The sequence below is a fragment of the Zosterops lateralis genome (genome assembly GCF_965231275.1).
Source record: "Zosterops lateralis genome assembly, chromosome: 27".
NCBI classification, from domain to species: Eukaryota; Metazoa; Chordata; class Aves; order Passeriformes; family Zosteropidae; genus Zosterops; species Zosterops lateralis.
The window spans coordinates 2,027,634-2,054,139 of NC_139787.1; the positions used below are offsets into that span (position 1 = coordinate 2,027,634).

Below are 26,506 nucleotides of genomic sequence, written 5' to 3' on the forward strand. Positions count from 1 at the left end.
GCCTAAAGGGGCGTGTCGCACCTGGCTCAGGTGAGGCGGAAGTGACGTCGGGGCCATGAACGGGCTCCAGGGCTGGGCCGAGCTCCGGGAATCGCCGGTGAGACCCCAAAACCCCCCCCAAAAAACTCCCAAAAAACCCCCCAAAACCCCCGAAAATCCCCCCAAAAATTCCCCAAATTCTCCCCAAAATATTCCCCAAAATTTCCGGGATTTTCCCGCCACTCCCAAAAATTTTTTTTCTTTTGTTTCTTCCCGGAACTTCCCGCCCAGTTTTATTTGGGTTTTTTTTAGCGTTTTTCCCAATTTTTTCTCCAAAATATTTTGGGGAGTTTTGCTTTGAACTTCCCGGAGCCCCAAAATTCCCTAAAAAACCCCCAAAATTCCCAAAAAATCCTAAAAATTCCCCAAATTTCTCGGGCCTTTCTTTTTGTCCCGAGCCCGGAACTCTCGGGGCTCTTCCCGCCCTTCGGGGAGGAGTTTTTGGGGAAAAAAATCCCTAAAAAATTCCAAAAAAACCCCCAATAAATTCCAAAAAAATTCCCCAAAAAAATCCCAAAAATCCTCCCGGGTCTTTCCTCTTCCTCATTCCCGAAATTCCCGGAAATTCCTGGGATTTTTTTGATTTTTTTTCCCTTCCTGGAGCTTTAGGGATCCCAAATCCTCCCCAAAAATCCCAAAATTCTTCTCAAAAATCCTCAAAAATTCCCAAAAATTCCTAAAAAAATTCTCCCGGGGCCCCTCCTCAAAATTGCCCCAAAAATTCCCGGATTTGGGGGTTTTTTTAGGGATTTTTTTGGCGTTTTTTGGCTTTTTTTGGCATTTTTTGGGGATTTTCCACCTCCTGGAATTTTTGGGGAAACAAAATCCTCCCAAAAACCCCAAAATTCTTCCCAGAAATCCCAAAAAAATTCCCAAAAATTCCCAAAAATCCTCCTGGGACCCCTCCCAAAAATTCCCAGAGTTTTGGGGGATTTTGGGGGATTTTTGGAGATTTTTTGGGATTTTTGGGGGATTTTTTTTGGTCCACCCCCCTGGAATTTTTGGGGGATCCCAAATCCTTCCCAAAAATCCCAAAAATTCTTCTCAAAAATCCCAAAAAACCCCCAAATTTCATCCCAAAAATCCTCCTGGGACCCCTCCCCAAAATTCCTAAAAAAATTCCTGGAATTCCCGGAATTTTGGGGATTTTTGGGGATTTTTTGTGATTTTTTTTTGGATTTTTTTGATTTTTTTTATTTTCCCCCTCCTGGAGCTTTAGGGGATCCCAAATCTTTCCCAAAATCCCAAAATTCTTCCCAAAAAATCCCAAAATTTTCCCTAAAATTCCCAAAAATCCCCCTGGGACCCCTCCCCAAAATGCCCCAAATTCCCTCAAAATTCCTGAGATTTTTTTTGGATTTTTTTTGGAATTTTTTGGGAATTTTGGGGGATTTTTGGGGGGATTTTTTGTGATTTTTTTTAGGGATTTTTTGGGGGGATTTTTTTGGATTTTCCCCCTTTTAAGGGATCCAAAATCCTTCCCAAAAATTCCCAAAAACTTCCCAAAATTCCCCAAATTTTTTCCCCAAAAATCCTCCAGGACCCCTCCCCAAAATTCCCAAAAAAAATCCCTGGAATTCCCAGAATTTTTGGAATCTTTGGAGGATTTTTTGGGAATTTTTTTTTCCCTCCTCGGATAAATTTTTGGGGGATTTTGATCTGAAAATTGGGGAATTTTTGGGATGAAAATTTCGGAACTTTTGGTAATTTGGGGCTGAAAATTTGGGAATTTGGGGGAATTTTGGGATGAAAATTTGGGAATTTTGGGACAAAACTGCAAATTTTGGAGAATTTTTGGGATGAAAATTTGGGAAATTTTGGGAATTTGAGGCTGAAAATTTGGGAATTTTTGGGATGGAAATTTGGGAATTTGAGGGGAATTTTGGGATGAAAAAATTGGGAATTTTGGGAATTTTGGGATGAAATTTTGGGATTTTTTTTTTTTTTTTGGACTTTTGGGATATTTGGGATGAAAATGTTGGAACTTTTGGGAGTTTGGGCTGAAAATTTGGGAAATTTGGGGAATTTTGGGGAATATTGGCAATTTTGGGCTGAAAATTTTGGAATTTTTTTCGATTTTGGGATGAAAATTTGGGAATTTTTGGGAATTTTGGGACATTTGGGATGAAAATTTCAGAACTTTTGGAAATTTGGGGCTGAAACTTTGTAAATTTTGGGGATTTTTTGGGATGAAAATTTCGGAATTTTGGGGATTTTTGGGATGAACATTTGGGAATTTTGGGGGGAATTTTTGGGATTTTTTTTAAATTTTGGGCTGAAATTTTGGGAATTTTTTGGAATTTTGGGCTGAAATTTTGGGAATTTTTGGGGAATTTTTGGGATGAAAATTTGGGAATTTTGGGGGGAATTTTTGGCAATTTTGGGATGAAAATTTGGGATGAAAATTTGGGAATTTGGGGGGAATTTTGAGCTGAAACTTTGGGAATTTCGGGAATTTCGGGCCTTTCCCAGCAGGAGCCGAGCATGAGGCGTCCCACGGAATTCCCGGAATTTCCCAGCCCAGAAAATTCGGAAAAATCCTCCTGGAACCCCGAGGTGAGAAACGGAATTGGGGGAAATTCTGCCCAAAAAATTACAGATTTTTATGGGATTTTAATGGGATTTTAATGGGATTTTTCCCAAATTTTTATGGGATTTATTCGGGATTTTTATGGGATTTTTCCCAAATTTTTAAGGGATTTTTGTGGGATTTTTTTTCTGGATTTTTTCTGGATTTTTCCTGGATTTTTCCCAGATTTTTATGGAATTTTATGGGATTTATTCTGGATTTATCTCAGATTTTTCTGAGATTTTTTCAAGATTTTTATGGGATTTTTATGGGATTTATCTCGGATTTTTCCTGAATTTTTATGGGATTTATCTCGGATTTTTCCCAAAATTTTATGGGATTTTTAGGGGATTTTTATGGGATTTATCTCAAATTTTTATGGGATTTTTATGGGATTTTTGTCTGATTTTTCCAGGATTTTTCCAGGATTTTCCCCAAAATTTTATGGGATTTTTATGGGAGATATTCTCGACTTTTATGGGATTTTAATGGGAATTATCTCAGATTTTTCCTGGATTTTTCCTGGATTTATCCCAAATTTGGGGGGAATTTTTATGGGATTTATGCCAATTTTTTATGGGATTTTTGTGGGATTTATCTCAGATTTTTCCTCGATTTCTTCTGGATTTTTACGGGATTTATTCCAGATTTTGTTGGGATTTTAATCCCATAAAAACCCGTTTTAAACCAATAAAATTCTGGATTTTCCCAGGATTTTTTCCTGGATTTTTCTGGGATTTTAATGGGATTTTTACCAGATTTATCCCAGATTTTTTCCTGGTTTTTTCCCAGGTTTTTTCCAAATTTTTCCCAAAATTTTATGGGAATTTTATCGGATTTATTCTGGATTTTTCTGGGATTTTTCTGGGATTTTTCCCAAAATTTTATGGGATTTATCTCAGATTTTTCCTGGATTTTTCCCAAATTTTTATGGGAATTTTATGGGATTTATTCTGGATTTTTATGGGATTTTTCCCAAATTTTTATGGGATTTTTTATGGAATTTTAATGGGATTTTTATAGGATTTATCTCGGATTTTTCTGGGATTTTTCTGGGATTTTTCTGGGATTTATCCCAGATTTTTTATGGGATTTATTCTGGATTTTAATGGGAATTTTATGGGATTTATATCGGATTTTTCCCAAATTTTAATGGGAATTTTATGGGATTTATCTCAGATTTTTCTGGGATTTTTCCCAGATTTTTAGGGGATTTATGGGATTTTTTCTGGATTTTTATGGGATTTTTCTCAGATTTTTATAGGATTTTTTCCTGAATTTTTCCTGGATTTATCCCCAAATTTTATGGGATTTAAATGGGATTTTTATGGCATTTAAATCAGGTTTTTCTTGGATTTTTCCTGAATTTATCCCAGGTTTTAATGGGATTTTTCTTGAATTTTTCCTGGATTTTTCTGGGATTTTTCCCAATTTTTTATGGGATTTATTCCTGAATTTTCCTGGATTTTTAAAGGGATTTTTACCTGATTTATCTCAAATTTTAATGGGATTTTTATGGGATTTATCCCATTTTTTTCATGGATTTATTCCAAATTTTAATGGGATTTTTACCAGGTTTATCCCACATTTTTCCTGGATTTTTCCAAACTTTTTTCCAAATTTTTCCCAATTTTTAATGGGATTTTTATGGGATTTTTCCCAGATTTTTCTTGGATTTTTATGGGATTAATCCCAGATTTTTCTTGGGTTTATCCCAAATTTTTATGGGATTTTTATGGGATTTTTCTCAGTTTTTAAGCCCAGTTTTAATTAAGGTTTTTACCCAAATTTGGGGTTTTTCGGGTGGATTTTTTACCCAAATTTGGGATTTTTTGGCCCAATTTTTTTACCCAAATTTGAGGTTTTTGGGGCGGATTTTTTTACCCAAATTTGGGGTTTTGGGCAGATTTTATTCCCAAATTTGGGGTTTTTTTGGGGCAGATTTTTTGCCTAAATTTGGGTTTTTTGGGGTAGAATTTTTACCCAAATTTGGAGTTTTTCAAGGGGATTTTTTACCCAATTTTGGGGTTTTTTTGCCCAATTTTTTTACCCAAATTTGGGATTTTGGGGGTGGATTTTTTTACCCAAAATTGGATTTTTTGGGCAGATTTTTTTTCCCAAATTTGGGGGTTTTTGGCCCAATTTTTTTACCAAAATTTGCAGATTTTGGGGTGGGTTTTCCCCCAAATTTGTTTTTTTTTGGTCCACGTTTTTTGCCCAAATTTGAGTTTTTTAATGAAAGTTTTTGACCCAAATTTGGGGTTTTTTGGCAGATTTTTTGCCCAAATTTTGGGTGGTTTTTTTTCCCAAGATTTTACCAAAATTTGGGGGTTTTGGGACGAGTTTTTTACCCAAATTTGGGATTTTTTGGCCCAATTTTTTTACCCAAATTTGAGGTTTTTGGGGCGGATTTTTTTACCCAAATTTGGGGTTTTGGGCAGATTTTATTCCCAAATTTGGGGTTTTTTTGGGGCAGATTTTTTGCCTAAATTTGGGTTTTTTGGGGTAGAATTTTTACCCAAATTTGGGGGTTTTTCAAGGGGATTTTTTACCCAATTTTGGGGTTTTTTTGCCCAATTTTTTTACCCAAATTTGGGATTTTGGGGGTGGATTTTTTTACCCAAAATTGGATTTTTTGGGCAGATTTTTTTTTCCCAAATTTGGGGTTTTTTGGCCCAATTTTTTTACCAAAATTTGCAGATTTTGGGGTGGGTTTTCCCCCAAATTTGTTTTTTTTTGGACCACGTTTTTTGCCCAAATTTGAGTTTTTTAATGAAAGTTTTTTACCCAAATTTGGGGTTTTTTGGCAGATTTTTTGCCCAAATTTTGGGTGGTTTTTTTCCCAAGATTTTACCAAAATTTGGGGGTTTTGGGACGGGTTTTTTACCCAAATTTGGGATTTTTTGGCCCAAATTTTTTACCCAAATTTGGGGATTTTGGGCAGATTTTATTCCCAAATTTGGGGTTTTTTGGGGCAGATTTTTTTACCAAAATTTGGGGGTTTTGGGCCAAGTTTTTTACCCAAATTTGGGGTTTTTAAGGTGGATTTTTTACCCAAATTTGGGGGTTTTTGGGCGGATTTTTACCCAAAATTTTGGGTTTTTGGGGTGGGTTTTTTTACCCAAATTTGGGATTTTTGGGGCAGATTTTTTACCCAAATTTGGGAGTTTCGGGGTGGATTTTTTTACCCAAATTTGGGGGTTTTTTTCCCAAGTGTTTCACCCAAATTTGGGGATTTTGGCCCATTTTTTTTACCCAAATTTGGGGTTTTTAGGGTGTTTTTTTGCCCAAATTTGGGAGTTTTTGGGTAGAATTTTTACCCAAAATTTTGGGGTTTTGGTGTGGCTTTTTTACCCAAATTTGGGGATTTTGGCCCATTTTTTTAACCAAAATTTGGGGGTTTTGGGGCAGTTTTTTTCCCCAAATTTGGGGTTTTTGGGGTGGATTTTTTTACCCAAAATTGGATTTTTTGGGCAGATTTTTTTCCCAAATTTGGGATTTTTGGGGCAGATTTTACCCAAATTTGGGGTTTTTAACGTGGATTTTTTTACCCAAATTTGGGGGTTTTGGGGCAGGTTTTTTGCCCAAATTTGGGTTTTTTTGCCCAGATTTGGGGTTTTTAATGTGGATTTTCTTTTTACCCAAATTCGAGGGGTTTAGGCCCAATTTTTTACCAAAATTTGGAGGTTTTGGGTAGAATTTCTACCCAAATTTGGGGGGTTTTGGGGTGGATTTTTTTACCCAAAATTGGATTTTTTGGGCAGATTTTTTTCCCAAATTTGGGATTTTTGGGCGGATTTTTTAACCCAAATTTGGGGGTTTTTGGCCCAATTTTTTTTGCCCAAATTTGGGGGTTTTTGGGGCAATTTTTTTTACCCAAATTTGGGGGGTTTTTGGCCCAATTTTTTTTCCCAAATTTGGGGATTTTGGGGCAGTTTTTTTACCCAAATTTGGGGTTTTTGGGGCAATTTTTTACCAAAATCTGGTGGTTTTGAGGCAGGTTTTTTTACCAAAATTTGGGGGTTTTGGGGTGGATTTTTTACTCAAATTTCGGGTTTTTGGGGTGGATTTTTTACCCAAATTTGGGATTTTTAGTGTGGATTTTTTACCCAAATTTGGGGTTTTGGGGGCAGATTTTTTTCCCAAATTTGGGACTTTTGGGGCAGTTTTTTTGCCCAAATTTGGTTTTTTTTTTCCCCATTTCTGACCCCGGTTTAACCCTTAGGGTGCCGGGCCGGTGCTGAAGCTGCTCCTGCCCCGAGAGGCCCCCGGGGAGACCCGGAACAAACAGAAGGTCAGAGAAAAAATGGGATTTTCGGGGTGAAAAATGGAGATTTTGGGGGGAAAATGGGGAATTTGAGCAATTTGGGAAAAATTTGGGAGAAAAAACGGGAATTTCAGGGAAAAAATTTGGAGATTTAAGGGGAAATTTGGGGATTTTGGGGGAAAATTGGGACTTTTTTTTTGGGAAAAAAGAGAATTTTGGGGTGAAAAATGCGGAATTTGGGGAATTTGGGGGAAAGTTGAGGTTTGGGGTGGGAAATTTGGGGAAAAAATTAGGATTTTGGGAGAAAATTCTGGGGGAAAATTGGGGATTTTGGAAAAAAAATGGGAATTTTGGGGTGAAAAAGAGGAAATTTGGGGAATTGGGGGAAAATTTGGGGATTTTTAGGAAAAAATCGGGGATTTGGGGGGAAAAGTTGGGGATTTGGGGAAAAAATTGGGCTTTTGGGGGGAAATTTGGGGAAAAAATTGGGGTTTTGGGGGGAAAAACTGGGAATTTTTGGGGAAAAAGGGAGATTTTGAGGGGGAAATAAATGGGATTTTTTGGGGGGAAAACTGGAATGTGGGGGGAGAAATTTGGGTAAAAAATTGGGAGGTTTGGGGAATTTTGGGGGAAAAATGGGGATTTTGGGGGGAAAAATGGGGAATTTGGGCAAATTGGGGGAAAAAAGGAATTTGAGTGTGAAAAACAAGGATTTGGGGGAATTTGGTGGGGAAAAAATGGGAATTTGGCGTAAAAAAATGGGAATTTTTTGGGGGAAATTGGGGATTTCAGGGAAAAAATGGGGATTTGGGAGGGAAAATTGGGAATTTTGGTGAAAAGTTTGGATTTTGGGGGGAAAATTGTGATTTTTTTGGGGGGGAAATTGGGAATTTGGGGGGGAAAAAAACTGGGATTTGGGGAAGGAAATTTGGGGGTTTTGGGAGAGAAAATTGGGGATTTGGGGGAGAAAAATCTGGCAAAAAATTGGAATTTTGGGAGAAAATGGGAATTGGGGATTTGGGAAAAAAATGGGAATTTTGGGAAAAAATTGGGGTTTTTTGGGAAATTGGGAATTTGGGGAAAAATGGAAATTTCAGGGAAAAAAGGGGATTTGGGGGGAAAATTGAGAATTTTGGGGAATTTGGGGGGAAATTTGGGAATTTTGGGGATTTTGGGGGAGAAAATTGGGATTTTGGGAGGAAAAACAGGGAATTTTGGGGGGAAAAATGGGATTTTGGGGTGAGATTGGGATTTTGGGGGAAAATATTGGGAATTTTGGGGGAAAAATGGGAATTTTGGGGGAAAAAACCTGGGATTTGAGGGGAAAATTGGGGATTTGGGGGTGAAAAATGGTATTTTTGGGAAAAATCTGGGAATTTTGGGGATAAATTGGGAATTTTGGGGAAAAAAACTGGGATTTGGGGGGAAAACTGGGAATTTTGGGGTGAAAAATGGGGAATTTGGGGGGAAAAAATTGGGAATTTGGGGAAAAATTGGGAATTTTGGGGGGAAATATTTGGATTTTGGGGGAAAAATAGGAATTTCAGGGAAAAAAAATGGGGATTTGGGGGAATTTGGGGGGAAATATTTGGATTTTGGGGGGTAATTGGGGAATATTTGGGGGAGAAAATTGGGATTTTGGGGGAGGAAATTGGGATTTTGGGAGGAAAAATGGGGAATTTTGGGGGAAAAAATGGGATTTTGGGGTGAGATTGGGATTTTGGGGGGAAAAAATCGGGAATTTCAGGGAAAAAATGGGAATTTTGGGGGGAAAAACCTGGGATTTGGGGGGAAAATTGGGATTTGGGGGTGAAAAATAGTATTTTTGGGAAAAAATCTGGGAATTTTGGGGATAAATTGGGAATTTGGGGGTGAAAAAAGTGTTGGGAATTTTGGGGGAAAAATTGGGAATTTGGGGAAAAAAATGGGAATTTTTGGAGGAAAATTGGGGATTTTGGGGAAAAAAAAAGGAATTTTAGGGAGAAAATTGGGACTTTTTGGGGAAAAAGGGAAATTTGGGATGAAAAATGAGAATTTTGGGGGAAAAAAAGGGAATTTTTTGGAGGAAAATTGGGGATTTTGGGGGAAAATGGGAATTTCAGGGAAAAAATGGGGATTGGGGGGAAAATTGGGGGGAAAATTGGGGGTTTTGGAAGAGAAAATTGGGATTTTTGGGGAGAAATTTGGGAAAATTTTTGGGGAAATTGGGAATTTTGGGGGAGAAAATTGGGATTTTGGGGGAGAAAATTGGAAATTCTGAGGAAAAATGGGGGATTTTGGGGAATTTGGGGAAAAATTTGATTTATTTTGGTTTTTTTTCCCCCCCAGCCGGTGGGCAGGGCCTTTGCCATGGTGGCCAAACGGGGCCCCGGGAACTCCCTGACCTCGGAGTGCGTCAAATCCAACGAGGGCGACGAGGAGATCATCAAGGTCAGAAAAAAATTCCGGTTTTTTGGGAGGGGAAAAGGTGTCTGGGGGGGTGGAAAAAATTCCAGAAAAATTCGAGGAAAATTGACCCCAAAATCCTCCAAAATTTCCCCATAAATTTGCCAAAATTCCCCTAAAATTCCCCCAAATAGTCTCCAAAAATTCCCCCCAAATTCCCTAAAAAGTTCCCCAAGATTCTCCCAAAATTCCCCCCAAAATTCCCAAAAAATCCCCAGAAATTCCCACTAATTCCTGAAAAAAAATCTCCCAAAATTCCCTCAAAAAATTCCCCAAAAACCCCCAAAATTCCCATAAAAATCCCCAAAATTTCCTCAAAAATTCCCCCCAAAATCCCGTGAATTTCCCCAAATATTCTCCCAGAATTCCCTTAAAAAGTTCCCCAAAAATTCCCCCAAAAATTCCCCCAAAATTCCCCAAAAATCTCCCGAAATTCCCCAATTTTGGCCTCGGAGTGCGTCAAATCCAACGAGAGGGACGAGGAGATCATCGAGGTCAGAAAAAAATTCCGGTTTTTGGGAGGGGAAAAGGTGTCTGGGGGGGTGGGAAAAATTCCAGAAAAATTCCATAAAAGTTCAAGTGAAATTCCCACAAAATTCCCAAAAAATTCCCACAAAATTCTGGAAAAATTCCACAAAAAGTTCCCCTAAATTTCCCAAGATTCTCCCAAAATTCCCTAAAAAATTTCCCCCAAAATTCCCAATGAATTCCCAAAAAAATCCCCCCAAAAGTCCCAAAAATTTCCAGCAAAATTCCCCCCAAAATTCCCCCAAAATTCCCAAAAAAATCCCCCCAAAATTCCCAAAAATTTCCAGCAAAATTTCCCCCAAAATTCCCCAAAAATTCCCATAAAAATCCCCTAAAATTCCTCAAGGTTGTCCCGAAATTCCCTAAAAAATTCCCCCCAAAATTCCCTAAAAAATTCCCTAAAAAATTCCCCCAAAATTCCCCAAGATTCTCTCAAAATTCCCTAAAAAATCCTCCCAAAATTTGTCACAAATTCCCCCAGAAAATTCCCCCAGAATTCCCATAAAAATCCCCTAAAATTCCCCAAGGTTCTCCTGAAATTCCCTAAAAAATTCCCCCCAAAATTCCAAAAAAATTCCCCAAAAATTCCCCCAAAATTGCAGGAAAATTGTCCCCAGAATTCCTGCAAAATTCCCCCAAATATCCCCTAAAATTCCCCTAAAATTCCCCAAATATTCTCCCAAAATTCCCTAAAAAAGTTACCCAAAATTCCAAAAAAAAAATCCCCCCAAAATTCCTAAAGAATTCCCCCCAAAAAAATCCCCCCAAAATTCCCAAAAAAATTCCAGCAAAATTGTCCCCAAATTCCCCCAAAATTCCCCCAGAAATTCCCCCAAAATTCCCATAAAAATCCCCTAAAATTCCTCAAGGTTGTCCCAAAATTCCCTAAAAAATTCCCCCCAAAATTCCCCAAAAATCCCCCAAAAAATCCAGCAAAATTGTCCCCAAATTCCAGCAAAAATTCCCCAAAAATTCCCAAAAATTCCCCCGGAATTCCCCCAAAATTCCCTAAAAAATTCCCCAAAAATTCCCTAAGAATTCCCACAAAATTCCCCCCCAGAATCCCCCCAAAAATTCCAGCAAAATTGTCCCCAAATTCACCCAAAATTCCCACAAAATTCCCTAAAAAATTCCCCCAAAATTCTCACAAATTTCCCCTTGAAAATTCTCCCAAACCCCCTAAAAAAGCCCAAAAAATTCCTCTAAAATTCCCCAAAAAAGCCCCAAATTTCCTCCAAAATTTTCCCAAAATTCCCTAAAAATTCCCCTAAAATTCCTCCCAATTTCCCCCAGAAAATTTCCCCCAAATTCCCCTCAAAATTCCCCAAAAAAGACTCAAAATTCCCCAAAATGTTCCCATAAAATTCCCTCAAAATTCCCCCAAAATTTCCCAAAAATTTCCCATAAAATTCCCCCAAAATTCCACCCAAATTCTCCCAAAAATTCTCCAAAATCTCCTGGGAAAAATCTGGGATAAAAAATTCTGGGAAATTTTTGGGAATTTTTTTTCCTCTTGATTTTTTTGGGATCCTTTGGAATTTTAGGCTGGCCTTGATTTTTATTTTTTAATTTAATTTTATATTTGTAAAATTTATTTTCTTCTTATTATTAATTTTTGTTTTTTATTTTTATTCCCATTTTTAATTTATATTTTTAGTTTTATTATTTTATTTTTTTTGTTTTATTAATATTTTTATTTTTATTCCCTTTGAAAATATTTTTTGTTTTATTTTTATTTTTATTCCCATTTTTTTATTTTTATTTTTATTCTCCTTTAAAAAAAATTAATTTTTTAGATTTTTATCTTAATTTCTGTTTCATTTTTTGTGTATATTTTTATTTTCATTCTTGTTTTTTATTTTTATTTTTATTTTTGTTTTTTATTTTTATTCCCGTTTTTATTTATTTATTTTAAATTCTTATTTCTATTTTTAATTTTTATTCTTTTTTTAATTTTTATTTTCATTCTCATTTTTTATTTTTAACTTTAAATTTTGTTCCAATTTTCTTTTTTATTTTTGTTCTCATTTTAAATTCCTTTTCCAATTTTATTTTTATTTTTATTCCCATTTTTTATTTTTATTCTCATGTTTTATTTAGTTTTATTTTCATTTTTTATTTTTCCTGCTTTATTTTTATTTTTATTTTTATTTTGCTTTTACCATTTTTATTCCCGTTTTTAATTTTAATGTTTATTTTTATTTTATTTTTTCAATTTTAATTTTAATTTAATTTAATTTCCCAGGTGTACCTGAAGTCTCGTGGTGACCAGGAGGAGCCTCTGACGCAGCTCAAGAGTGAACTCAGACACATCCAGGAGGTGAAAATTCACAAAAAATTCCCCAAAATCCCCCAAAAAATTCCCCAAAAAATTCCCAAAAAATTCCCAAAAAATTCCCAAAAAAATTCCCCAAAAAATCCCCCCAAAAAATCCACAAAATTCCCACAAAATTCTCCAAAATGCCACAAAAATTCCCCAAAAAAATTCCCAAAAAATTCCCCCAAAAAATCCCCCCAAAAATCCACAAAATGCCACAAAAATTCCCAAAAAAAAATTTAAAAGAATTCCCAAAAAAATCCCCCAAAAATTCCCCAAAAAATTCCAAAAAAATTCCCCTAAAATGCCACAAAAATTCCCAAAAAAATTCCCTAAAAATTCCAAAAAAATTCCCCAAAAATTCCCCCAAAATGCCACAAAAATTCCCCCAAAATGTCACAAAAATTCCCACAAAAATTCCCAAAAAAATTCCCCCCAAAAATCTGCAAAATGCCACAAAAATTCCCCCAAAATGTCACAAAAATTCCCAAAAACAATTCCAAAAAAATTCCCAAAAAAATCCCCCAAAAAATCCACAAAATTCCACAAAAATTCCCAAAAATCCCCCCAAAAATTCCCAAAAAAATTCCCCAAAAAAAAATCCCAAAAAAATTCCCAAAAAATTCCCAAAAAAATCCACCCAAAAATTCCCCACAAAATTCCACAAAAATTTCCCCAAAATCCCCCCAAAAATTCCCCAAAAAATTCCCAAAAAAATTCCCCCCAAAATTCCCCAAAAAAATCCCCCCAAAAATCCACAAAATTCCACAAAAAATTCCCCCAAAATGCCACAAAAATTCCCAAAAAAATTCCAAAAAAATTCCCAAAAAAATCCCCCCAAAATTCCACAAAATTCCACAAAAATTCCCCAAAAGATCCACAAAATTCCACAAAAATTCCCCCAAAATGCCACAAAAATTCCCAAAAAAATTCCCCCAAAAAATCCACAAAATTCCACAAAAATTCCCCCAAAATGTCACAAAAATTCCCCCAAGTTTCTACCAAATTCCCCAAAAAATCCTCAAAATTCCCAAAAAATTCCCCAAAAAATTCCCCAAAAAATTCCCCAAAAAATCCACAAAATTCCACAAAAATTCCCCCAAAATCCCCCCAAAAATTCCCAAAAAAATTCCCAAAAAAATCCCAAAAAAATTCCCAAAAAATTCCCAAAAAAATTCCCCCAAAAATCCACAAAATTCCACAAAAATTCCCCCAAAATGCCACAAAAATTCCCCCAAGTTTCTACCAAATTCCCCAAAAAAATCCCAAAAATCCCCCCAAAAATTCCCAAAAAAATTCCCAAAAAAAAAATCCCCAAAAAATTCCCAAAAAAATCCACCCAAAAATTCCCCACAAAATTCCACAAAAATTCCCCCAAAATGTCACAAAAATTCCCAAAAAAAATTCCAAAAAAATTCCCAAAAAAATCCCCCAAAAATTCCACAAAATTCCACAAAAATTCCCCAAAAGATCCACAAAATTCCACAAAAATTCCCCCAAAATGTCACAAAAATTCCCAAAAAAATTCCCCCAAAAATCCACAAAATTCCAAAAAAATTCCCAAAAAAATCCCCCCAAAAATCCACAAAATTCCACAAAAATTCCCCCAAAATGCCACAAAAATTCCCCCAAAATGCCACAAAAATTCCCAAAAAAATTCCAAAAAAATTCCCAAAAAAATCCCCCAAAAATTCCACAAACTTCCACAAAAATTCCCCAAAAGATCCACAAAATTCCACAAAAATTCCCCCAAAATGTCACAAAAATTCCCAAAAAAATTCCCCCAAAAATCCACAAAATTCCACAAAAATTCCCCCAAAATGTCACAAAAATTCCCCCAAGTTTCTACCAAATTCCCCAAAAAATCCCCAAAATTCCCAAAAAAATCCCCAAAAAATTCCACAAAAATTCCCAAAAATCCCCCCAAAAATTCCCCAAAAAATTCCCCAAAAAAAATCCCAAAAAAATTCCCCAAAAAAAATCCGAAAAAAATTCCCAAAAAATTCCCGAAAAAATCCACCCAAAAATTCCCCACAAAATTCCACAAAAATTTCCCCAAAATCCCCCAAAAATTCCCCAAAAAATTCCCAAAAAAATTCCCCAAAAAAATCCCCCCAAAAATCCACAAAATTCCACAAAAATTCCCCCAAAATGCCACAAAAATTCCCAAAAAAATTCCCCAAAAAAATTCCCAAAAAAATCCCCCAAAAATTCCACAAAATTCCACAAAAATTTCCCAAAAGATCCACAAAATTCCACAAAAATTCCCCCAAAATATCACAAAAATTCCCAAAAAAATTCCCAAAAAAATTCCCCCAAAAAATCCACAAAATTCCACAAAAATTCCCCCAAAATGTCACAAAAATTCCCCCAAGTTTCTACCAAATTCCCCAAAAAATCCCCAAAATTCCCAAAAAATTCCCCAAAAAATTCCCCAAAAAATCCACAAAATTCCACAAAAATTCCCCAAAAAATCCACAAAATTCCAAAAAAATTCCCAAAAAAAATCCCCCAAAAAATCCACAAAATTCCAAAAAAATTCCCAAAAAAATCCCCCAAAAAATCCACAAAATTCCACAAAAATTCCCCAAAAAATCCACAAAATTCCACAAAAATTCCCAAAAATCCCCCCAAAAATTCCCAAAAAAATTCCCAAAAAAAATCCCAAAAAAATTCCCAAAAAATTCCCAAAAAAATCCACCCAAAAATTCCCCACAAAATTCCACAAAAATTTCCCCAAAATCCCCCCAAAAATTCCCAAAAAAATTCCCAAAAAAATTCCCCCCAAAATTCCCCAAAAAAATCCCCCCAAAAATCCACAAAATTCCACAAAAATTCCCCCAAAATGCCACAAAAATTCCCAAAAAAATTAAAAAAAAAATTCCAAAAAAAATCCCCCAAAAATTCCACAAAATTCCACAAAAATTCCCCAAAAGATCCACAAAATTCCACAAAAATTCCCCCAAAATGTCACAAAAATTCCCACAAAAATTCCCAAAAAAATTCCCCCAAAAATCCACAAAATTCCACAAAAATTCCCCCAAAATGTCACAAAAATTCCCAAAAAAATTCCCAAAAAAATTCCCCCAAAAATCCACAAAATTCCACAAAAATTCCCCCAAAATGCCACAAAAAGTCCCCAAAAAAATTCCAAAAAAATTCCCAAAAAAATCCCCCAAAAATTCCACAAAATTCCCCAAAAAATTCCCCAAAAAATCCACAAAATTCCACAAAAATTCCCCCAAAATGTCACAAAAATTCCACAAAAATTCCCCCAAAATGTCAGAAAAATTCCCCCAAGTTTCTACCAAATTCCCTAAAAAATCCTCAAAATTCCCCAAAAAATTCCCCAAAAAATTCCCCAAAAAATTCCCCAAAATTCCACAAAAATTCCCAAAAAATCCCCCCAAAAATTCCCAAAGAAATTCCCAAAAAATCCCCCCAAAAATCCACAAAATTCCACAAAAATTCCCCCAAAATGCCACAAAAATTCCCCAAAAAAATTCCAAAAAAATTCCCCAAAAAATCCCCCAAAAATTCCACAAAATTCCACAAAAATTCCCCAAAAGATCCACAAAATTCCACAAAAATTCCCCCAAAATGCCAAAAAAATTCCCAAAAAAAATTCCAAAAAAATTCCCAAAAAAATCCCCCAAAAATCCACAAAATTCCACAAAAATTCCCCCAAAATGCCACAAAATTCCCCCAAGTTTCTACCAAATTCCCCAAAAAATCCTCAAAATTCCCAAAAAATTCCCCAAAAAATTCCCCAAAAAATCCACAAAATTCCACAAAAATTCCCAAAAATCCCCCCAAAAATTCCCAAAAAAATTCCCCCAAAAAAATTCCCAAAAAATTCCCAAAAAATGCCACAAAAATTCCCAAAAAAATCCCAAAATTTCCCATTTCCAGGCGGGCAGCGCCCTGAAGAAGCTCCGGGAGGATTTGGGGCAATTCCAGGAATTCCGGGAATTTCGGGAATTTCGGGAATTCCACGAGACCTCCCAGGTACAAAAAATTTGGGAATTTTATCCAAAAATATTTAAAATTTGATCCAAAATTAAGAAAAAAAAATTGGGCGAGAAAAAGAAGAAAAAAATTCAAATTTTCAGATGAAAAAATTCAGGTTTTAGAGGGAAAAAATTCAAATTTTTTGATGCAAAATATCAAATTTTGGGGTAAAAAATTCAATTTTTGTGGGTAAAAATATTCGATTTTTATGGGTGGAAAAATTCAATTTTTGGGGTGAAAAATTCAAAATTTGGGGCAAAAAATTTCAATTTTCGGGGTTAAAAAATTCACGTTTTGGGGTTGAAAAATTCAGGTTATTGGGGTGAAAAAATTCAAATTTTGGGGTGAAAAAATTCAATTTTTGGGGGTGAAAAATTCAGGTTTTGGGGGTGAAAAAAAATCAGTTTTTTGGGTGAAAAAAATCAGTTTTGGGGCTGAAAATTCAGTTTTTGAGGGGGAAAAATTCAGTTTTGGAGGGTGAAAAAATTCAGGTTTTGGAGCAAAAAAAATCAAGTTTTGAAGTGAAAAAATTCAATTTTTAGGGGTGAAAAATTCAGGTTCTAGGGGTGAAAAAATTCAAATTTTTTTGCGAAAAATTCCTTTTTTGGGAGTGAAAAATTCAGGTATTGGGGTGAAAAAATTCAATTTTTGGGAGTGAAAAGTTCAATTTTTGGGGCAGAAAAATTTGGGGTTTGGGGCAAAAAAATTCAATTTTTGGGAGCAAAAAATTTCAATTTTGGGGGTGGAAAAAAATGCAATTTTTGGGGAGAAAAACTTCAAATTTTGGGGGTGGAAAAATTCAATTTTTTTGGGTAAAAAAATTCAGGTTTTGGGGCAAAAAATTCAGTTTTTTGGGGCAAAATTATTCAATTTTGGGGGTGAAAAAAAATCAAAATTTTTGCGGCAAAAAAAATCAATTTGTGGTGAAAAAAGTTTAATTTTTGGGGACAAAAAAATTCAATTTTTGAGACAAAAAAATTCAATTTTTGGCGGGAAAAATTGAGGTTTTGGGGGTGGAAAAGTTTGGGGCAAAAAAAATCTGGTTTTGGGAGCAAAAAATTCAATTTTTAGGGCAAAAAAATTCAAATTTGGGGGTGGAAAAAAAAATCAACTTTTAGGGGAAAAAATTCAGTTTTGGGGGATGAAAATATTCAATTTTTTGGGTGGAAAATTCAGTTTTGGGGGTGAAAAAATTCAGTTTTTGGAGGTGAAAAATTCCTTTTTTGGGAGCGAAAAATTCAATTTTTGGGGGTGAAAAAAATTCAAGTTTTGGGGATGAAAATATTCAATTTTTCGGGTGGAAAATTCAGTTTTGGGGGTGAAAAAATTCAATTTTTGCAGCAAAACAATTCCAATTTTGGGGTCAAAAAATTCAGGTTTTGGGGGTGAAAAAATTCAATTTTTGGTGGAAAAAAATCGATTTTGAGGGAAAAAAAAAATTCAAATTTTGGTAAAAAAAATCAATTTTGGGGCAAAAAAATTTTATTTTTTGGAGGGAAAAAATTCAATTTTGGGAATTATAAAAATTTGGGGTTAAATCTTGATTTTTTTTCTCCCTTTTTTTGGGATTTCAGGTGGTTTTGGAGACTCGACTCGGGAGCTGCTCCTGCCCCGAGAGAATCCGCGGAAACGCCCAGGAAAATTCGGTAAAAAATCAGAAATTTTGGGGATTTTGGGGAATTTTTTTGGGATTTTTTGGGGGATTTTTTTTGATTTTTTTTTTTAGATTTTTTTGGGATTTTTTGGGGGATTTTTTTTGGATTTTTTTGGGGATTTTTGGGGATTTTTTGGGGATTTTTGCAGGATTTTTTGGGGATTTTTGGGGCATTTTGGGGATTTTTTGGGGATTTTTTGGCTCCTGCCCCGAGAGAATCCACGGAAATGCCCAGGAAAATTCGGTAAAAATCAGAAATTTTGGGGATTTTTGGATTTTGGGGAAAATTTTTTGGGATTTTTTTGGGGGATTTTTTTTTTTTTTTTTTTAGATTTTTTGGGGATTTTTTGGGATTTTTTGGGGGATTTTTTTTGGATTTTTTTGGGGATTTTTGGGGGATTTTTTGGGGGATTTTTTGGATTTTTTTTAGATTTTTTGGGATTTTTGGGGGATTTTTTGGGGACTTTTGGGGCATTTTGGGGATTTTTTGGGGATTTTTTGGGCTCCTGCCCCGAGAGAATCCACGGAAATGCCCAGGAAAATTCGGTAAAAAATCAGAAATTTTGGGGATTTTTGGGAGTTTTCGGGGAAATTTTTTGGGATTTTTTGGGGGATTTTTTTTGGATTTTTTTTTAGATTTTTTGGGGATTTTTTGGGATTTTTTGGGGGGATTTTTTGGGGATTTTTTGGGAGATTTTTTGGGGGATTTTTTGGATTTTTTTTTTAGATTTTTTGGGGATTTTTGGGGGATTTTTGCAGGATTTTTTGGGGATTTTTGGGGCATTTTGGGGATTTTTTTGGGATTTTTTGGCTCCTGCCCCGAGAGACTCCACGGAAATGCCCAGGAAAATTCGGTAAAAAATCAGAAATTTTGGGAATTTTTGGGAGTTTTTGGGGAAATTTTTTGGGGGATTTTTTTTGGATTTTTTTTGGATTTTTTTTTAGATTTTTTGGGGATTTTTGGGGGATTTTTTGGAAATTTTTGGGGGATTTTTTTGGGGGGATTTTTGGGGATTTTTTGGGGGATTTTTTTGGAATTCTTGGGGGAATTTTTTGGGATTTTTTGGGATTTTGGAGGGATTTTTTGGAATTTTTTTGGAGATTTTTGGGGGATTTTTGGGGGGATTTTTTTGGGATTTTTAAATTATTTTTTAGGGATTTTGGGGGGATTTTTGGGGGGATTTTTTTGGGGATTTTTTTTAGATTTTTGGGGGGATTTTTTGAAGATTGTTGCAGGATTTTTGGGAGATTTTTTGGAACTTTTTTGGGATTTTGGGGGAATTTTTGGGGGTTTTTTTGGGGGGGACTTTTTGGGATTTTTTGAAATTTTTTGGGGATTTTTTGGGGGATTTTGGAGAATTTTGGGGGGATTTTGGGGGATTTTTTTGGGATTTTTTGGCTCCTGCCCTGAGAGACTCCAGGGAAATGCCCAGGAAAATTCGGTAAAAAATGGGAATTTTGGGGAATTTTGGGGAATTTTGGGGAATTTTTTGAGAGTTTTTTGGGGGATTTTTGGAGGATTTTTATGATTTTTGGGAAATGTTTGGGAATTTTTTGGGGATTTTTTTTTTTTTGATTTTTTGAGATTTTTGGGGGGATTTTTGGGGATTTTTTGGGGGATTTTTGCAGGATTTTTTGGGGATTTTTGGGGCATTTTGGGGATTTTGGGGTGGAATTTTTTGGGAATTTTTGGGGGATTTTGGGGGGATTTTTTTGGAATTTTGGGGAGATTTTTGTGGAATTTTGGGGGATTTTTGGAGGATTTTTGGGCTCCTGCCCCGAGAGACTCCACGGAAATGCCCAGGAAAATTCGGTAAAAAATCAGAACATTTTGGGATTTTTTGGGATTTTTGGGGAAATTTTTTGGGATTTTTGGGGATTTTTTTGGAATTTTTTTTAGATTTTTTGGGGATTTTTTTGGGATTTTTTGGAAATTTTTGGGGGGATTTTTGGGGGAATTTTTTGAGATTTTTTTTGGGGATTTTTGAGGGGTTTTTTTGGGATTTTTGGGGGAATTTTGGGGGATTTTTTGGGGGATTTTGGGGTGGAATTTTTTGGGGATTTTTGGGGGGATTTTTGGGGAATTTTTTTGAATTTTGGGGGGATTTTTGGGGAATTTTTGGGGGGATTTTTGGGCTCCTGCCCCGAGAGACTCCGTGGAAATCCCCAGGAAAATTCGGTAAAAAATCAGAACATTTGGGGATTTTCCAGGTTTGGGATTTGGGATTTGGGGTAAAAAATTAGAAAAATCAAACTTTTATACCCAAAAATCGAGAATTTTGGTGATTTATTTGGGGCTTTTCTCGTTAAATTTTGTTGAATTTCAACTTTTAATCAATAATTGGGAGGTGAAAAATCCCAGATTTGGGGAATTTTTGATTTCTTGGAAAAACAGAAAAAATTGAGTGATTTTTCATCTCTTGAAAACGTCGAAATTTGGCAATTTTTGGTCTCTTTGAAACGTTAAAATTTGGGAATTTTGGATGTCGAAAACCTCCAAAATTTGGGGATTTTTTTTGACCTTTGGAAAAGTGAAAATTTGGGAATTTTCGCCTCTTGGGAAAGTCAAAATTTGGGGATTTTGTTCTCTTGGATATTTGGGGTCATTGGGGGATATTTTGGGGCCAATTTTGGACCATTTTGGACCATTTTGGGCCATTTTGGGACATTTTGGTGACATTTGGTGCAATTTTGAGCCGTTTTGAGCCATTTCATGGCTATTTTGGGCCATTTTGGGGCCAATTTGGGATATTTTGGGTCATTTTGATCCATTTTGGGATATTTTGGGGTAATTTTGAGCCATTTTGGGTCCATTTAGGCCCATTTTGGGTCATTTTGGGGCCAATTTGGGATATTTTAGGGCCATTTGGGGCCATTTTGGGACATTTTAGTGACATTTGGGGCCATTTTGGGTCATTTTGGGCCAATTTTGGGATATTTTGTGACATTTGGGGCCATTTTGGGACATTTTTTGGTAATTCTGTGACATTTGGGGGCATTTTGGTGACATTTTGGTGACATTTGGTGCAATTTTGAGCCATTTTGGGCCAAATTTTGGGTGTTTTGGGCCATTTTGGGGAATTTTGGGGCATTTTGGGTCCATTTGGTGACATTTTGGGGCCATTTTGGGTCCATTTTGGTCATTTTGGGCCAATTTTGGTGACATTTGGTGCAATTTTGAGCCATTTTGGGCCAAATTTCGGGTATTTTGGGCCATTTTGGGGAATTTTGGGGCATTTTGGGTCCATTTGGGGCCATTTCGGGTCCATTTTGGTCATTTTGGGCCAATTTTGTGACATTTGGTGACATTTGGGCCAATTTGGGACCATTTGGAGCCATTTTGGGCCAAGTTGGGATATTTTGGTGCCATTGAGGGAGATTTGAGGCCACTTTGAGTTAATTTTGTGCCATTTTGGGTCTTTTTGGGCCAATTTTGTGCCATTTTGTGTCCTTTTGATCCATTTTGGGTCAATTTTGGGGCCATTTTGAGCTATTTTGGGGCCATTTTGCACCAATTTTGGGCCATTTTGGTGCCATTTTATGACATTTTGGTGTCATTTTGTCCCCCAGGAGGAGCCCGAGGTGTCGGGGCTCCGGCGGCGGCTCCAGGAGGCGGAAAATCGGCTCCAGGAGGAGCGGAGACACTTCCAGGTGAGCCCAGAATTCCCCAAAATCCCAAATTTACCCAAAATTCGGAAACCCCGGGGGGGGAATTCGGGAAAATTCGGGAATTTGGGCCAAATTCGGGGAATTTTAGGGGGAATTTTGTCCAAATTTGGGAATTTTTTGGAGGGAATTAATTTTTCCTGAGTTGAGGATTTTTTGGGAGGGAATTTTGTCTAAATTTGGGGATTTTTTTTAAAATTAATTTTTTCCTGAATTTGGGATTTTTTGGGGAATCAATTTTGCCCAAATTTGGGAATTTTAAGGAGAATTTTGTCAAATTTGAGAAATTTTTTTGGGAATGAATTTTTCCTGAATTTCGGATTTTTTGGGAGGGAATTTTGTCCAAATTTGAGAAATTTAAGGAGAATTTTGACAAAATTTGGAATTTTTAAGGGGAATTTTGCCCAAATTTAGGAATTTTAAAGAGAATTTTATCTAAATTTGAGAAATTTTTTTGGGAATTAATTTTTCCTGAATTTGGGATTTTTGGGGAATGAATTTTGTCCAAATTTGAGAATTTTAAGGGGAATTTTGCCCAAATTTGAGAAATTTTTTGGGGAATTAATTTTTCCCTCAATTTTGGATTTTTTTGGGAGGGAATTTTGTCCAAATTTGGGAAATTTTTGGGGGGAATTAATTTTTCCTGAATTTGGGATTTTTTGGAGGGAATTTTGTCTAAATTTGGGGATTTTTTTAAAAATTAATTTTTTCCTGAATTTGGGATTTTTTGGGGAATCAATTTTGCCCAAATTTGGGAATTTTAAGGGGAATTTTGTCAAATTCGAGAAATTTTTTTGGGAATGAATTTTTCCTGAATTTGGGATTTTTTGGGAGGGAATTTTGTCTAAATTTGGGAAAATTTTTTAAAATTAATTTTTTCCTGAATTTGGGATTTTTTGGGGAATCAATTTTGCCCAAATTTGGGAATTTTAAGGCAATTTTTGTCCAAATTTGGGATTTGCTTTTGGGGAATTAATTTTTCCTGAATTTGGGATTTTTTGGGAGGGAATTTTGTCCAAATTTGAGAAATTTAAGGAGAATTTTGACAAAATTTGGAATTTTTAAGGGGAATTTTGCCCAAATTTGGGAATTTGAAGGGAGAATTTTGTCTAAATTTGAGAAATTTTTTTGGCAATTAATTTTTCCCTCAATTTTGGATTTTTTTGTGAGGGAATTTTTTCCAAATTTGGAAATTTTAGGGGGAATTTTGTCCAAATTTTGGGAATTTTTTTGGGGGGAAATTAATTTTTCCTGAAATTGGGATTTTTTGGGGAATCAATTTTGCCCAAATTTGGGAATTTTAAGGCAATTTTTGTCCAAATTTGGGATTTTCTTTTGGGGAATTAATTTTTCCTGAATTTGGGATTTTTCAGGAGGGAATTTTGTCCAAACTCGGGAATTTTACAGAGATTTTTCTCCAAATTTGGGAATTTAAAGGGAGAATTTTGTCTAAATTTGGGAATTTTTGGGGGGAATTAATTTTGCCTGAATTTTGGGATTTTTTTAGAGGGAATTTTACCCAAATTTGGGAATTTTTAGCGGGAGAATTTTACCCCAATTTCGGATTTATTTTTTCCTGCAGATTTTGCCTGAATTTGGGAATTTTGGGGGAAATTTTCTCCCAATTTGGGAATTTTACAGAATTAATTTCGCCTGAATTTTGGGATTTTTTGAAGGGAATTTCGCCCAAATTTGGGGAAATTTTTTTGGGAGGAAATTTTTCCCAAATTTACGAATTTTCCCCCTCCAAACCCTCACAAACTTCTCAAAAACTTCCCCAACGGGATTTTTTTTTTGGTTTCTCCACTAAACCCCCAAACCCCAGAGAAAATCCCAGAACATTCCTGGGGTTTTTTTGCCCAAAATTCCCGTTTTTTCCCGTTCCAGGAGTCGGAGTCGCGGCTGCGGGAGCAGCGGGACCGAGCCCAGGGCCAGGCCCAGCTCCGGGAGAGGCGGATCCGGGAGCTCCAGGGGGAACTGGACAACATGGAAACGGTGATTTGGGGTCAGGGTTTGGGGTTTTTGGGGATTTGGGGTCGGGGTTTGGGGTTTTTGGGGATTTGGGGTCGGGGTTTGGGGTTTTTTGGGGTCAGATTTGGGGTTTGGGATCAGGATTTGGGGTTTGGGATTTGGGGTCAAGGTTTAGGATCAGAATCGAGTTCAGGATTTGGGGTTTGGGGTCAGAGTTTACGGTTTGGGGTTAAGATTTGGGATTTAGAATCAGGACTTGGAGTTTGGGGTTTGGGATTTGGGGTCAAGATCTGGGATTGGGATCGTGAACAGGATTTGGGGTTTTGGGTTTGGGGTTTTTGGGGTTTGGGGTCAGGGTTTGGGATGGGGATTGAGATGAGCAGATTTGGGTTCAGGATCGGGATGGGATGAGTGGTTTGGGATCAGGTTTGGGATCAGGATTTGGGGTTGGGATTTGAGGTTGGGATTTGGGGTTTGAGATTTGGGGTCAGGATTTGGGATTTGGGGTTTGGGGTTTGGGGTTGGGATGGAGCTCCGTCTGCAGGAGCTCCAGGGGGTCCTCAAGAGCATGGAAATTGTAAGTTGGGGTCAAGGTTTGGGGTTTTGGGGTCGAGATTTGGGGTTTGGGATTGAGATTTGAGATTTGGGGTTTGTGGTTTGGGGGTTTTTGGGGTTAAGGGTCAGGGTTGGGGGTCCAGGTTTGGGGTTTGGGGTCAAGATTTGTGGTTTGGGCTCAGATTTGGGGTCCGGACCAGGAGATTTGGGTTCAGGATCAGGATTTGGGATCGGGAATTTGGGATTTGGAATCAGGGTTTGGGGTTTGGGGTTTGGGGTTTGGGGTGGGGATGGAGCTCAGGGGGCTCCGGGTGCAGGAGCTGCAGGGGGTCCTGGAGAGCGTGGAAATGGTGAGTTGGGGTCAAGATTTGGGGTTTTTTGGGGTTTGGGGTCGAGATTTGGGGTTTGGGATTTGGGGTTGAGGTTTAGGATCAGAATCGAGTTCAGGATTTGGGGTTTGGGGTCAAAATTTGGGGTTTGGGATCAAGATTTGGGGTTTGGGATCGAGATTTGGGGTCAAGGTTCAGGGTTTAGGGTGAAGATTTGGGATTTAGACTCAAGACTTGGGGTTCAGGATTTGGGGTCAAGATTTGGGGTTTAGAATCGAGACTTGGGGTTTGGGGTTTGGGGTCAGGGTTTGGGATGGGGATTGGGATGAGCAGATTTGGGTTCAGGATCGGGATGGGATGAGTGGTTTGGGCTCAGGTTTGAGATCAGGATTTGGGCTCAGGTTTGGGATCAGGACCAGGAGATGTGGGTTCAGAACTGGGATTTGGGGTCGGGGATTTGAGGTTTGGGATCAGGATTTGGGGTTTGGGGTTTGGGGTTTGGGGTTTGGGGTGGGGATGGAGCTCCGGGAGCGACGCCTGCAGGAGCTGCAGGGGGTCCTACAGGACATGGAAATAGTGACTTGGGATCAAGGTTTGGGGTTTTTGGGGTTTGGGGTCGACATTTGGGGTTTGGGGTCGAGATTTGGGGTTTGGGATTGAGATTTGGGGTCAGGATGGAGCTCCGGGTGCAGGAGCTCCAGGGGGTCCTGCAGGACATGGAAATGGTGATTTGGGATCAAGATTTGGGGTTTTGGGGGTTTGGGATCAGGGTTTGGGGTTTGGGATTTGGGGTCAGGATGGAGCTCCAGGTGCAGGAGCTGCAGGGGGTCCTGGAGAGCATGGAAATGGTGACTTGGGGTTTGGGGTCAGGATTTGGGGTCAGATTTAGGGTTTAGGATTGAGATTTGGGGTTTTATTTGAGGTATGAGAATATCCATATAATTATCCATATAATATAATAGCCATATAATGGGACCATTCTCATCATTCCCATTATTCCCATTAATCCCATTTTCCCCATCATCCCCATCATTCCCATCGTTCCCATTAATCCCATTTTCCCCAGCATTCCCGTTATTCCTGTCATTCCCATCATTCCCATCATTCCCATCATTCTCATTAATCCCATTATTCCCATTATTCCCATTTCCCGCTTTCCAAGAACCCCCATTCTAGGAATTCCCATTAATCCCATTATTCCCATTAGCCCCATCATTCCCATTATCCCCATTGCCATTAATCCCGTTATTCCCATTATTCCCGTTTCCTGCTCTCCCAGAATCCCCATTCCCGGAATTCCCCATCATTCCCATCATTCCCGTTATCCCCATTATTCCCATTAATCCCAGTATTCCCTTTATTCCCGTTATCCCTGTTATCCCCATTAATCCCATTATTCCCATTTCCTGCTCTCCCAGAATCCCCATTCCCGGAATTCCCATTATTCCCATTCCCATCATTCCCATCATTCCCATTTCCCACTCTCCCAGAGTCCCTATTCCCATTATTCCCATGAATTCCTGGCATTCCAATTATTCCTATTATCCCCGTTATTCCCATCATCCTCATTATTCCCATTATTCCCATTATTGTCATTATTGCCATTATTCTCATCCCCATTAATCCCACTAATCCCATTATCCCCATTCCCATTAATCACATTATTTCCATTATTCCCATCCCCATCATTCCCATTAATCCCATTATTCCCGTTATCCCATAACCCCCATTCCCATGAATTCCTGTTTTTTCCGTGAATTCCCATTATTCCCCTTAATTATTCCCCTGAATTCCCCTGACTTTCCCTGTTGTTGTTGTTGTTCCCGTATTCCCAGTCTCAGCGGGATCTGCGGGCTCAGGTGGAGTCGGGGCAGGCGGAGCTGCAGCGGCTGCGGGACAGCGACCGGCAACGGGACACGGAGAGGGAGCGGTGAGAGATAACGGGAATGACAATGGGAATAACAACGGGAATAAGGGGAATAACGGGAGGGACGGCGACCGGCAACGGGACACAGAGTGGGAGTGGTGAGACGGGATTAATAATGGGGATAACAGCGGGAATGACAGAAATAACGGGAATAGTTCTGGGAGTGACACTGGGAATAATCCTGGGGAATAACGGGGAATAACGACGGGAATAGTCCTGGGAATGACA

At 37.4% G+C, this 26,506-nt stretch overlaps 1 protein-coding gene across 1 annotated transcript; it reads left to right on the forward strand.

Annotated features, from left to right (window-relative positions):
* On the forward strand, positions 1-26,285 carry LOC310919481 (tuftelin-like; the record flags this gene model as incomplete). The annotated part of the gene is made up of 10 exons (XM_083878848.1): positions 1-97; positions 2,512-2,595; positions 6,834-6,902; positions 9,204-9,305; positions 12,094-12,168; positions 16,078-16,173; positions 17,751-17,822; positions 21,401-21,481; positions 23,384-23,491; positions 26,187-26,285. Exons 1-10 carry the CDS (start codon positions 56-58, stop codon positions 26,283-26,285), a joined length of 828 nt encoding a protein of 275 aa, XP_083734974.1. The 5' UTR covers positions 1-55.
* Between the last annotated feature and the right edge of the window lie 221 nt (positions 26,286-26,506).